The sequence below is a fragment of the Acomys russatus genome, chromosome 19, assembly GCF_903995435.1.
Source record: "Acomys russatus chromosome 19, mAcoRus1.1, whole genome shotgun sequence".
In the NCBI taxonomy this organism is placed as follows: Eukaryota; Metazoa; Chordata; class Mammalia; order Rodentia; family Muridae; genus Acomys; species Acomys russatus.
In genome coordinates, this window is record NC_067155.1 from 28,381,069 (window position 1) to 28,394,060 (window position 12,992).

The 12,992-nt window shown below is 46.3% G+C and overlaps 1 protein-coding gene across 6 annotated transcripts in view; it reads left to right on the plus strand.

The window, feature by feature from the left end:
- Cdk8 (cyclin dependent kinase 8) overlaps positions 1–12,992 on the plus strand; it is a 571,315-nt gene that overhangs the window by 543,306 nt on the left and 15,017 nt on the right. For all 6 annotated transcript variants that reach the window (XM_051162894.1, XM_051162889.1, XM_051162890.1 and 3 more), the window contains exons 5-6: positions 8,127–8,184; positions 10,171–10,302. In XM_051162894.1, coding sequence (XP_051018851.1) covers positions 8,127–8,184; positions 10,171–10,302 — 190 coding nt within the window. The remainder of the gene's footprint in view (positions 1–8,126; positions 8,185–10,170; positions 10,303–12,992) is intronic.

Below are 12,992 nucleotides of genomic sequence, written 5' to 3' on the forward strand. Positions count from 1 at the left end.
GTCTTCCTGCTGTTAGAGACTTCATTTGGTTAGATGCTCTCTCACAGGAAGGAGGGGCGCTGGCTTTGCAGCACCGTCATGAAATAGTTGACGCAATTAACTTACCGAGAGGGAAGATACGTCTTGGCTTACAGTGTTGGGGCTCTGGTTCATCATGGGCAGGCCTCCTTGCTTTGGGCCTCTGGTCGGCTGTAAGGTGGGGGTGATGAGGAATGAGAGATGGAGCAAAGGAAGCAAAGGGGTTCGAGGTGAGGCTGGGCTCCCGAGCCCATGAAGAGCGAGCATCTGGTGAGCCATGACAAGGATTCCCGTGGGCCTCGTGCCCTGACGCTTCCTCCACCTCCCAGAAGTGGTTCTGAGACTTCAGCACATAGACCTTTTAATTTCACAACTGTAGCAGGAGCGGTGTCTGTTTTACTTGTGTTTACTGATTTAAATGTTAGTGCCATCTAGAAATACATTCACAGGAATATCTTGACTCAAACACCTGGGTATGTACCCGGGAGAACTCAAGAGAGGTCTCAGAAGGCCAATAAATGCCTTTTTAAAGCTAGCGCGCGTGCGTTCTCTCTCTCTCTCTCTCTCTCTCTCTCTCTCTCTCTCTCTCTCTCTCTCTCTCTAGTGTCTACATGTTTCTGTATGTCTCTGCATCTCTGTGTGTCTCTCTCTGTGTCTGTGCATGAGTTTGTGTGTGTGTGCATGCGTGCAGGTACTCATGGAGGCCAAGGCGCAGCCTGGCCCTGGGGCTAGCTCAAGGATCTGTTTCCACCTTAGAGCTGGGATTTCTGGCACATAACTACCACCTGCTCAGTTTTCCATGGGGGTTCTGGGATTTGAACTGTCCTTATAACTAAGCTATTTCCTCAGCCCCATGGATTCTTAATCTTTAGAACCATTATCCACAGTAGTAAAGAGGTGACACATGAGTGTCCATTGATGGGTGAGCACATAAAAACAATGTAGCACGTACATACACTGGACTATTCCTCAGCCTTCGTGTGGAAGGGCTTTGAGGTATGTGAAGTACTGGGTCTCGGGGACCGTTATGACAGATGGGGTTATCAGGAGTATACCACACATTTCCCTCAAACAACTTTTTGAAAGAATGAGCCATTGGAATTGTTAGGTATAGTCTTTACTTGGAATTTGTTTGGGACTCCATGGATTTACTCTATGAATTTCTACTTTGTTTAATTAGGCAGCAGGTAAAACATGATTTCTTCTATACTGTTTTAGACAGGGGTAAAACACACATATTAACAGCCAGTGAATGCAAACTTAATATGAGGTTCGCGTTGGTTGTAGTTAACCATTATGAGGATTTGCTTAAATGACCAGGTAAGGGGTTTCCTCCATTTCATGTCTGCAGAGTGATCGTGAAGAGCACTTTGGTTTCTAGCTCAGTGCTTTACGTGTAGCTAACGCTGACACTGAACTTACATAGTGAGCTGCATTCTGTCATTGTAATGTTCTCCTCAGCTTAGAGCTGCACGCAGTGGGGCTGTGCGTGTGGCGCGTCACAGGAGAGGGCTTTGTGACTTGCATGTTTCTTTAAGCAGACGTGGTGTGGAAGGATGAAGTAGAGGACTGTTTAAGTCCCATGTCTTTGCTCGCCTTTCATAAGGCCTGTGGGACTACATTATTAAACAACTCAGGTGAGTGCTTCTGTTTTTTAACAAAGTAGATTAGCACCAGTGTTTCTGAAAGCAAGACCATTGTGTGTGGGTTTCCTGTAGTTCTTGGCATTAGACACAAGCGTTTGCTGGGACTCAGATACCTCTGACATAAACCGTCTCACCTCGTATGCTGCAGTGGTGAGTGTGCGCCCAGGCTTTTTTCTTTTGAGTTTTAGGTTTTTCTTATTACAAAAGAGAAATACAATATTTATAGACAAAACACCATTAACATTTTCTGAATTGCCCTGTTGAAAACCATGCAAAAGTGTTCTCAGTTGTGCTATTAAGAAAGCATAAGGAATAAAACTACCAGTGTACCTTTTAGCACTTGTCAGCCCTGGATTGTTACTGTAGTCCAGATTTCCAAAGACGTACAAAAGGAAGCCTAATCTTGGAAGATACACTGTAGTTTTTAAAGTCTTCTCACGCTAGGGTAACATGCCTGTCTTAGGGTATGAAGACCCGAGCTCCATCCCCCAGCATGCAAATAAAAAAGGCAACAGTGAGGTGCAGACCTGTTACCCGAGCCCTGGGGAAGTGGAGGTGGTGGGTTGCCAAGGCTCCTGCATCTTAGTGAGTTCTGTGCTGGTGAGAGAGCCTGTCCTAAACATTAGGGAGGACAGTGCCAGAGAAAGGACACCCCAGGTTGTCTTCAAGCATACACCTCACACAGTGTGCCTACACTACAAGAGCATGTACACACACACACACACACACACACACACACACAAAAAGCAGTGATAAATCTAAAATTCCCTCACACACAACCTGACATTGTTACTGTTTCTGAATCTATTTTAAGTCTCAGAACCACGCACATCTTTGATTAGGTCTTTTTCACCTTGTCAGTGAGAAGTAATCAAATAGAGGGCAAAGGTGAGTGTTCCCACAGAAGCAAGCTCAAGAGGCTAGTCACATTGCAAAATCCCTTTTTAAAAGGTTATAAACGTGAAAATTTTTGTGAGTGTCGTTTGAGTCAATATGCAGGAGTTGTGTCATAGAACTCATTCTGTAGCCCAGGCTGGACTCAGGCTCACAGAGATCTACCTGTCTCTGCCTCCCACGTGCTGGGATTAAAGGCCAACCGCTGCTTAGCTCATACCTGATTTTAGACTTAAACTACAAGTGTGTCAGGTACAATGAGATGCAGAACCAGGGACGCCGGATAGACCACTAAAGGGGTGTGTGTTGCTGCCTGGCCACCGAGTTCTAAGCGCTCAGTACTGATTTTCCAGTCTTTCTAAATTACAGATAAGCTGTAATTTAAGCCAATACCATTTAGCATGCATGTTTAATTTAACAAAAGTAGGGGATGTAGAAGATAGACTAGTTTGTCTCGGGTCTGCTTCTTCTTTATAGGAGCATATAATTTGAAATAAAGACTGCCTGTGTTTTCAAACCCAGCTTCCCAGAGCTGTAGGCCTACAGGGTGAAAAGTGTCTCCTGTACAAGCATCCTTGTCCTTGCCTGGCTGGGTGATTCTTAGTGAGGCCTTTTGAGGCCATACTACCTGCCTACATGCCCTGGTGTGTCTGGCTTTCTCTCCGACACACAGACACTGGTACATGACTCATCTTTGTACTTGTCTCTGATCTGTGTAAAATCAATGCTAAAAGGAGGAGAAACCTGAGACAAAAGAGATAGGTAAAAGATGGGGAGAGACCAAGGACATAGAAAAGAAGTTAAGGAAAACAGGAGAAGGATGTGTTAGAAAATACCGATTTTTTTTCCCCTGTCACCAGAGGGAAAAAATAAAGCACTAGTTGTATGAGTTTGAGGTTTGTTTGAATCTCAGGTCAGCCTCTTTACCTGTGTAGCCTTAGGAAGGATTAGCCACTCTTAGTGTTTGGTTTCATTTGCTGTGGTGCTAAGGGTCAAGTCCATGGCCTTGCACCTGGTAAGTACATGTTCCACCAGTGAGCTTTACTCGCCACCCAGTGAGCTAGAGTCTTCTCACCTGCAAAGTGAGCCAGGCATGAGCATGTGCACACGTGTGCAGACATGTGCTAACTGTCCATAGGAAGCATTCGGATCTGGAGGTGTGCCGTAGCTGCAGGGACAAGAACGGTGATGGTGAAAAACGAATGGTATGTTGACAGCACAAGTGTCTGCTCTTGGAAGTACTGGTCAGGGTTTGGGAGGTGAGGCACACAGCAAAAACCAGAAAAGCCATCTAGTCATTGAAAGTAGTTTTTAGTGTTTTCAAGAGAAAGATACTGTAGCTTCAAATAATAGTCCATTGAGAGTGTTGTCATTATCCACCAGCGGCGATGCCTGTTCTGTGATAGCATAGCTAGCTGTGCTGGGAGACGCTGACAGGATGTAAGAGTAGCTTAGACATCTGGATCCCCCAGAATGTCAGCAACAAAGCTCTGCATCCTCCCTCCCCCCTTCCCTTCCCTTCCCTTCCCTTCCCTTCCCTTCCCTTCCCTTCCCTTCCCTTCCCTTCCCTTCCCTTCCCTTCCCTTCCCTTCCCTTCCCTCTCCAGCTTCAGTTCTGCATCTTTCAAGATGACCGCAGCACCCTATGAAAAAATGTTTATCACAGATAGAATTTCATCTAGTACTGCTCAGACTTAGAACGAAGGTCCTGGAATTAGGACTAAACTCCTAGATTCTACTACCGACACAGAGGAAGGGAAGAAACTAGTTTTATTGGAGACTTTGTTGTTATCTTAAGATGACGCTGAGGGGCTGGAGAGATGGCTCAGCGGTTAAGAGCACTGACTACTCTTCCAGAGGTCCTGAGTTCAATTCCCAGCAACCACATCGTGGCCCACAACTACCTATAATGTGATTTGGTGCATTCTGTCTACATAATAAATAAATCTTTAAAAAAAAAAAAAAAAAAGATGACGCTGAGTAATGAAGTAAAATGACCTATCCGATCTTTGGGAGGCTTCCTCAGTACTAATAACCCAGAAGGGTCCACAGAATTAGTCCTACCACACAGCTGTCCTCTCTGCGTACACACATACAGCATACAGAGCATGTTGGAATGGAATCTGCAACACTTAAAAATAACGGACTCTGCAAGGTGCACACCATTATTTGAAAGGCTAGGCTTAAGAATCCCATGAGGCCAGGAGTTCAAGGTCAGCCTGGGCAACAGAGGGAGACTAACTAAAGGGAGGAAAACTAAAACGATGGTTAAGTGGGCCTTTAGCCCTAAGAATAGATTCAGATTATACACAGGTAGAGAGTAAACTAGTAAAGAAAACTGTAATATTAGGAGCTGGAGAGATGGCTCAGTGGTTTAGAGCACTGCTGCTCTTGGATAGAACCAGGGTTTGATTCTTAGTGCTCACATAGTGACTCATAACCTTGTGTAACTCCAGTTACAGGAGATGCAAGGTTCTCTTCTGACCCATGTGGCCACCAGATATGTGCATACATACAGGCAAGAGAATGCATACACATCAACTAAAATCTTAATTTAAAAATTAATTCTAGGAGTTTGGCTATAAACATAAATATCAAGGCAGACCTTGGCCAAAAAAAACAAACAAAACAAAACTTTTCCTAGCTGACCTCAAACTCAGGTTCAAAACTTGATCAGTCCAGTAAGTTTAGAATAAAAGAAACTAACCAGGCACTTAGGAGGCAGAGGCAGATGGATCTTGAGTTCAAGGCCAGCATGGTCTACAGAGGGAGTTCCAGGAAGCCAGGGCCACACAGTAGAGAGAACTTGTTTTATAAAAGGAGTAAAAGGAAGCTTAGTGTGAAGCCAAAGAGGTCTCCCCTTTGCTTGATGCCAGGCCAGGCCAGGCCCCCTCCCATGGCTTTGATGATTTGCGCGTGGGTAAGAAAGTGTTTAAGGAGAAGTCTTCGCGTTTCTCTTAAGTCACAGGAGAATACTTGTGATTATGCTTTTGCAAGACAGGGACACAGTTGTTTAGGGTCGGTCAGAGACGTGCTCTAACTCCATCAAAGCAAAGCAGTTAGTCTGCTTGTGTCTTTGAAAAAAACTAGGATTTGTTGTGGATAGGAGAGCAATAAACGAAGCTTAAACTGTGATGTTACAGTTTGAATTGTTTACATGCAGAATATTTTGTTGTTAGTTCTGTCAATGGGCAAAAGAAGGAAATATCAATTTTGTCAGATAATACACAGGAAAAGCCCCTTGGGGATTGACACAGCAATTAGAGAGGTCACAGTCTACCCACAGAACAGAGGACACGTAGGGTTGGGGGCAGTTAGGCTGCACATAGTAGAAACTTGCTCGCAGGTGTTATGTATGCTATCGCAGGGGCAGATCTTGTCCAGGGAGGAGCTGAGGAAAGTTGCAGTAAGACATGGAGACGGGGAGGGAGGGAGAGAATGAATATGAGGTCTCAAGGGAGGCCACAGAGGGTGACAGGTGTCGGTCATTCTCCTTTGGGGCAGAGTCTGTAGATGAATCTGAGCCTTGCTCTTGGATAGATAAGATAGAAGCCAGCCAGCCCCAGCGACCCTCCTGTCTCTGTCCCTCTTGGGGTGGAGTTAAAGTATATGGGACACCCAGTTTTCCCACTTGCAGGCTAGTGCTCTTAACTGCAGAGCCATCTCTCCAGCCACTTCAGGAATGTTATAATATCAAGAATACAGAATTATCTAAGAGTTTTTGTGGAAATGATCCATGGTACTTTAACACTTTCGTTCTCCTAATCTTTATTCACAGAAACCTTTTAAAAACCTAGTTCTGGGGCTGGAATGTAACTCAGTTTGTAGCATGCTTGCCCAGCTTGCACAACATGCTGGGTTTCATACCCACCTGGTGTGGTGGAAGGCAGGGGTTATAATATCCTCGCTATACAGTGAGTTTGAGGACAGCCCAGGACACATGAGACCCTGTCTACAACCAATAAGTCACGCCTGGTTCCAGTCACAGTTGCAGCATCACGTGTTGTTTCTCCCAGCCTTGTGTCCATGCTACTAGAGAAGATCTCCGCAACAGAGAGACTATCATATCTGTCTTCTAGAAAGACCGCCTGGCAGTGGTCCAGAGATGGCCTTGATGAGAAGAGACTCAAAATGAGGTTCCCTCACTGAGTGGAACCCCTGCCTCGCTGCACACAGACCTACACAGGCTGGGTCGATTGCTGCAAGGTGGGAAAGCGGCCCAGCCCCTGGGCAACATCGAGCACACAACTCACAAGAAATGTCGTTAGGGTTCACTTCACCAGCTGCCCAGGGCAAGAGTGTGGTAGTGAAGAAAGTCTCAGAATTTCTTTGTTAGGTAACAAGAAAGATGGTGACAGTGATGACAGGAAGGCATGCTGATTGCAGAGCTCTGCCGAAGACTGTTGAGAACACTGTTAGGAAGGGCTGGAGCGTTGGCAGTGGGTCTGCTCTGCACCTGCCTTCCAGCCATCTGCTTTCGGGTGCTGCGCGGCCTCGTCTTAGACACTAGGACTTTAAAGCCCCTAGTGTCGTAGCCTGGCCATTTCAGCAGCAGTGTCTACTTTGGTTTTTTGCTTTTTGGTTTTCTTTTGTTTTTGTTTCTTAAAAATCCAGTTTCAACCTTCAGGAGTTAATAGAACAGTCCGCTGCAGGAACTGCCTTGGAACATCTGTAGTGGTGGCTGTAAAGCCTGTGAAGTGCTTGCTGTAACCACTTTAAACAGCTTCATAGAAATCCCTAATTTGATGATTGAAGCTGTTTAGACTAACCCTTGAGAGAGGCACTCTAATCTAGTCTCGTTTCTCTTCAGCATCCGGCTTGGTGCCACTCAAGCCGTGTCAGTAGTTAGAAGGGCAGCAGGGGACGGTTCGCGGAAAAGCCAAGTGCCCCTTCCTCCTCTCTTTCAAGAGGATTGTGTGCCACATTTAACAGGGTGTAGGTGACAATCTGGTGTGGTTCCAAAAAAAAAGAGTTGCCTGTGGTGAATTTGCTACTTTGTATTGTATGAGCTGTGGCCATTACTTTTTCCGTAAGCTCTTAGAATATTATATACAATTGAAAACATGTCAGATCTGGTGGCTCTTGCCAGAATCCCAGCACTCAGGAGGGCATGGCGAGAGTCACCACAGGTTCAAAGCCAGCCTGTGCACACGGCAAGTTCGAGGCCAGCCAGGACTAGAGTGAGACCTCAAATGCAAAACGAAACAAAACAAAAGGGGGAAGACAGACCAGCAGATCTCTGGGAGTTCAAGTCTACATAGTGAGTTCCCAGCCAGTCAGGCCTTCGTCCTGAGAGTCTGTCTTAAGAAACTCAGAGAGATCCTCAGCACTGGAAGTGGCCATTGCTCCACAGTGAGGACCTGCTTGTTAGGAGCCTCCGCTGTCTGTCTGCACTGGACCAGTGTGCGGCTTTGCTTGTATAAACATGCAGTTTCTTCCATGGCTTCTTGCATTTAGCTTTAGTTTTTGAGAAAAATATTTTTAAGTAGATTTCTGTTCTATTAGCAGATTTGTCTGTTTAAAGGAAAAGTACTACTGTCTATTGAAAAAAACTTTTTTGTTTCCACAGAAACCTGCTAATATTTTAGTTATGGGTGAAGGTCCTGAGCGAGGAAGAGTAAAAATTGGTATGTTGCATCTTTGATAAGTCACAGTTCAGTATACTTCTTAAATTGTTGCCGGCAACTGTATCACTATTTGCTGTATCAATATGCAGAGACTCACAGTTCGTGTACATCAAAGGGGAACCTTCTCCCAGGTCTCAGGCAGCCACACAGGCTTCCTCCAGCCCTGAACAGCCAAGGAGCTGACCTGCAGCAGCGCCGCTGTGCAGTGTCCCTGGCCTGGCCTAAGGGCTAAGGCACTCGTGGCACTGCAGCTCAGTGTGCGGGGCTGCCTCTGCACCAGGCCTTTCCAGGGTGACGGTCTGTACGGACGGCTACGTTTATCCTAACTGGTTGCTTCTTTCCTTGTCATTTTGCTAAGCCGTGTTTGTCACTTATATTTACTTTGTTTGGGATGGAACTAGAAGACATGTAGCTAGTTTATAAATTAGTGTAATTAAGATACAGAATTGTAAGAACACAGAACATATTTAACAATAGTTGCTCTTGCAATGTTTGATAATAAGTAGAGCAGTGATTCTTAGCCTTCCTAACCCTGGGACCCTTTAATACAGCTTCTCACGCTGTGGGGACCTGCATGCGTAAAATTGCTTTCATTGCTACTTCATAACTGTAATTTTGCTACTGTTGTGAATTGCAGTGTAAATGCCTGTGTTTTCCAGTGGTCTTAGGTGACGCTGTGAAAGGGTTGTTGAGCTGCAAAAGGCTTGCACCCCACAGCTTGAGAGCCGCTGAAGCTGAGGCACCTGTGGCTGTGTGCTGCCTTACCAGCCCAGTGAAACTCTTCTTCAACCCCAGTTGTCCTTTATGAGTCCCCCAAAGCTTACTTTCCATTTTTATAAGCATTTTAAGTGCTCTTTCATTGCACAGACTGCTGCAAAGTCTTAGTTGAGAGATCATGTAATGCACTTTGAACTCTGAGCCGTTGGCTGTCCTTGAGTCGGACCTTGTCAGTACTCATCTTGGGGCTCCCGGATGCTTGTGGGCTTAGATGAGCTTCTGAAGGGATCTCGTCAGTCCAGGGTTGCAGTGTCAGACTCAGATGCCAGCTCAGGGCATGCAGATGAGGCCAGGCCTAGACACAGCATTTTCAAGTATGTCGTGGTTAAGAAGAATTGCACAGCACCTCTTGCCCTCTTTAGAGCTGCACTTGTGTCTAGCCGTGCAGTGGTGCCACACCGCAGGCATTCACACTGCAAGGAAGGACTTGATAATCTCATTCCAAGTTTTTATTCTTTGACAGAATTTGGGCTTTTCCCCTCTATAATTAAGTCAATTAAAGGAGAGTCTACCTCATGAAAAATGTTAGACTAGAGCTACACTTACCCAGAGGGCCATGGATCCTGACCCCTCCCAGTGGGCGGTAGATTTGGGTCATCCTGTGTTTGTGTGTAGTGACCCTGCATATGATGCCATACAGAGGTGACGCCTCTGAGATTAGGGATTAGCAGGGCAAAGTCCACACCCAAGTAGCTTATGGCATGGTGTCATCTCTTCAGTGCCGTCTTGGGTTTGTGGTTTTTCTTCTTTTTTCTTTCTTTCTTTTTTTTTTTTAAACCTCTGTCTTGTAAAGAAACACAAGACTGGAAAATAGCCTTTTCCAACTTATAAAGTGCCATGGGTTTTTAGGTTAGTGAAACTCTGGCCGAATAAATAAGGAAGATAGTATTAAGTCTGTGGGGTTAGCTCTGATGGCAGCAGTGAGCAGGCTTGTGGGTGCTGATTATGGGAAGCCCCACCCTGCAGTGCCTGAGTGGTGAAGTCTAGCGTGGTGTCCAAACCTATCCTGACCCCAGAGGAGCACCTCACCCTGAGACCTGGCGACACAGCCCATCGTGAGTGACAGTTTCCTCTGAAGGCCTGACCTCCAGCTTCTCTGTGTTCGCGCCGCCCCCACACCTGCACACACGCTTGATCAGTAGCACTGGCAAGTGAGGGACATGTGAAACCGGCCTGTACACTTACGTGCTTCTGTTGTTGTTTTTACAGCGGACATGGGCTTTGCCCGATTATTTAATTCACCTTTGAAGCCTTTAGCAGATTTGGATCCAGTGGTTGTAACATTCTGGTACCGAGCTCCAGAATTACTCCTCGGAGCACGACATTATACCAAAGCAATTGGTGAGTAGGGCTGATTAAAGTTACAGAACTTTAAAACTCTTTCCATGAAAGGGACTTGTTTTTGTACATGTTTAAATCAAGTATAGAGCAAATTATGAAAATAAAATCCCAGAATTCCAGCACCCATATGTATGCATTAGCACCCAAGAGCATGGAATTGTACGTGTTTCTTTACAAAAGAGTTTCAGAATGTTTAGGGTAAAAACATTAATTTTATATCAAAAGAGAAAACTAAAAATTTTAAGTTCTGGAACTTCACACAGATGTTTTTGTTGCCACCAAAAGAAATGCTGACTTTTAAAGTTAGGGAGTTAGAGCTTTGTCAGAGTTGGGAGTGAGGTAGTCTTGCTTCCTCCTGTTCCAGTGGCAGCCCTGTCAGCAGTGTCACAGCACGGACATCCTTCTCAGGTCCTCTGCCAGCTCTACACACAGACACACACACACATGCACACACCCTCCCTCCCTCCCTCCCTCACCCTTCCCTGCTCCTTCCCATGGCTGCCTCGTCTCACTGGCTGAGTGCTGCTGTAAAGCACTTCTCTGCTTGGTGTGCTTTGCCCTCCTTTCATACTGACAACCTTTGACTTGCTCTGTTTACGGGCGGCTTGCAGCCACTTCTGTGATGTGTGTAACCCAGGCCTGTTCTATATCCACCACCACCCCATTTTCCTTTTTTACTCTTCTAGGCTGCTGTGCTTTCTGCACCTCATGATTGTATCTCTTATTTTCTCCTCCTGTGGCCTTCCTTTGGAAGAGCATCTTAGAGGTAATTTGTCTACTTTGTAGTATTTCTGGAAAAGATCTTATTCTCTTGGTGGTTTAGAGTGTAGGTGTCAAGTTGTGCTCTGGTAAGTCATCTCTGCCTTTAGGTAGCAGTGTGGCTAGTGCAGACGCAGGCCAGTCTTCTCAGGTCACTGTGGGCTACCTAGGGCTGTCCCTTTCTGAGACAAATGCCATTTCTCACATCTACATTTTACACAGTTTTCTGGACACTCATCAGCTCATACCTGTGTCTCTGGACAATTCTTAAGGTATGTGGTCCTTTGGCTTCCCCTCGACGTGTCCTGTTGCTGTCTTCCTGGGTGTGCTCTTGGGGCTCTGAGTGGTGCTGGGCCTCTTGGTGTTCTCTGTGAGCCTGGCTTCCACGGGAGCTTCTTGTCCAGCCATGGCCTCTGCGGCACCGAGTGCTACTTTCAGGGCTTCCAGAGCATCTTCTGAGTGCCAGGGGCCCTGAGGCCCTGCACACCCTACAGCTCATTGTCTTGCCTGTCTGCGTGTCCGTTTTGGGGGAGCTCACGGACAGACGAGGGACAGACTGCAGGTGCCGACGTGTTCTTGAGGCGCCTGTGACAGGATCTACCCTCGGGTGGAGAGCGTGATCGAGGCACCCTGACCTTTCTTGTCTGTGTAGGTGCCCTCCGTGGCCTTTTGGGTATCTTGACACGTGGACCAGTGAGTGCTCTTGTAGTAGCAAGGATGCTTCCTCCTGCCAGTTTCTTCCAGCAGGCCCCTCTTGTTGCTTCAGAAGTCTGTGGGCTGCTGTTAGTAAGCATGCTCAGACTGAATGTCAGCCATCTCCCTGGCAACCTGAGGAAAGAACCTACATTTTCTTTCTAGGCTCTGTTTTCCACTGTATCTTCATTTCTCACCTGTGTTGCAGGTGCCCCTTAGTTGCTTAGGTGGCAAGCCATCTAGGAACTCTGTGTGGGGCTGTCAGGTATGTAGGTTGGTGGTGTGCTTTGAGGCTCTCTCATTGTCATCCCCAGGGAGGACAGATGCCTGGATGAGTGAATCTGTTCTGAGGCCAGTCAGACTTGAGAATTGCCTGGCTTTTGGCCCGGTTGCTGGATATCAGACAGCTGAGGCACTGGTAGGCAACGAGGAGAAAGGCCAGCGAGCTGTTGAAACAGCAGGCCTTCCCAGGTTGACACCTCTCCACAGCGCTACAGGGCATCCTACTGCTCAGGCACCATCTGTAGACTCAGGTCTTTTTTGCACTGTTTCATCTGCCTTCCATGGACCTGAAATGTGCCGCATCTGTGTAGAACACATCTTTACATCACCACTCTCTCCTTTTTATTCAGACTTTAATCAAAATACTGTCTCCTCACTGAAAGCTTCCTGAGTCACGCCGTCGGTGGTAACCTTGCTCCCTCATTCCCATCACAGCCTCACCTTGTCTGCAGTGCCCCAAGTGGTATCTGGACTCCTCCAGACAGAGCTCACTCACCGTTGCTCACCACAGCCCGCTAGCGCCTAGTCTCTGTTGACAGGGTTACCTGTCTGCCTAAAGCTATGTGTTTCTATTTGCTAAGGCTTTGCTCATATCTCCTGCTGGAAAAGGAAAGATGCTGCTGTCATTCTGAGCTAATCTTGAATCCACCAAGGCTTGCTTCTTGGCAGAAGCTTTACGTTACTGATGTTCTTACCTGCTTTGAGAGCACATTTTATTTCATAGAAAGCAATAAGTCGGATATTAAAAAATCTCTCTCTGAGTCTTGGATAAATCTAAAATTATTCCAAAATATTAACTTTTTAAAAATCAGAAGAAGGGGGGGTTGGAGAAATGGCTCAAGTTAATAAGAGCACTATGTGTTCTTCCAAAGGTCCTGAGTTCAAATCCCAGCAACCACATGGTGGCTCACAACCATCTATAATGAGATTTGGTATCCTCTTCTGGCCTGCAGCAT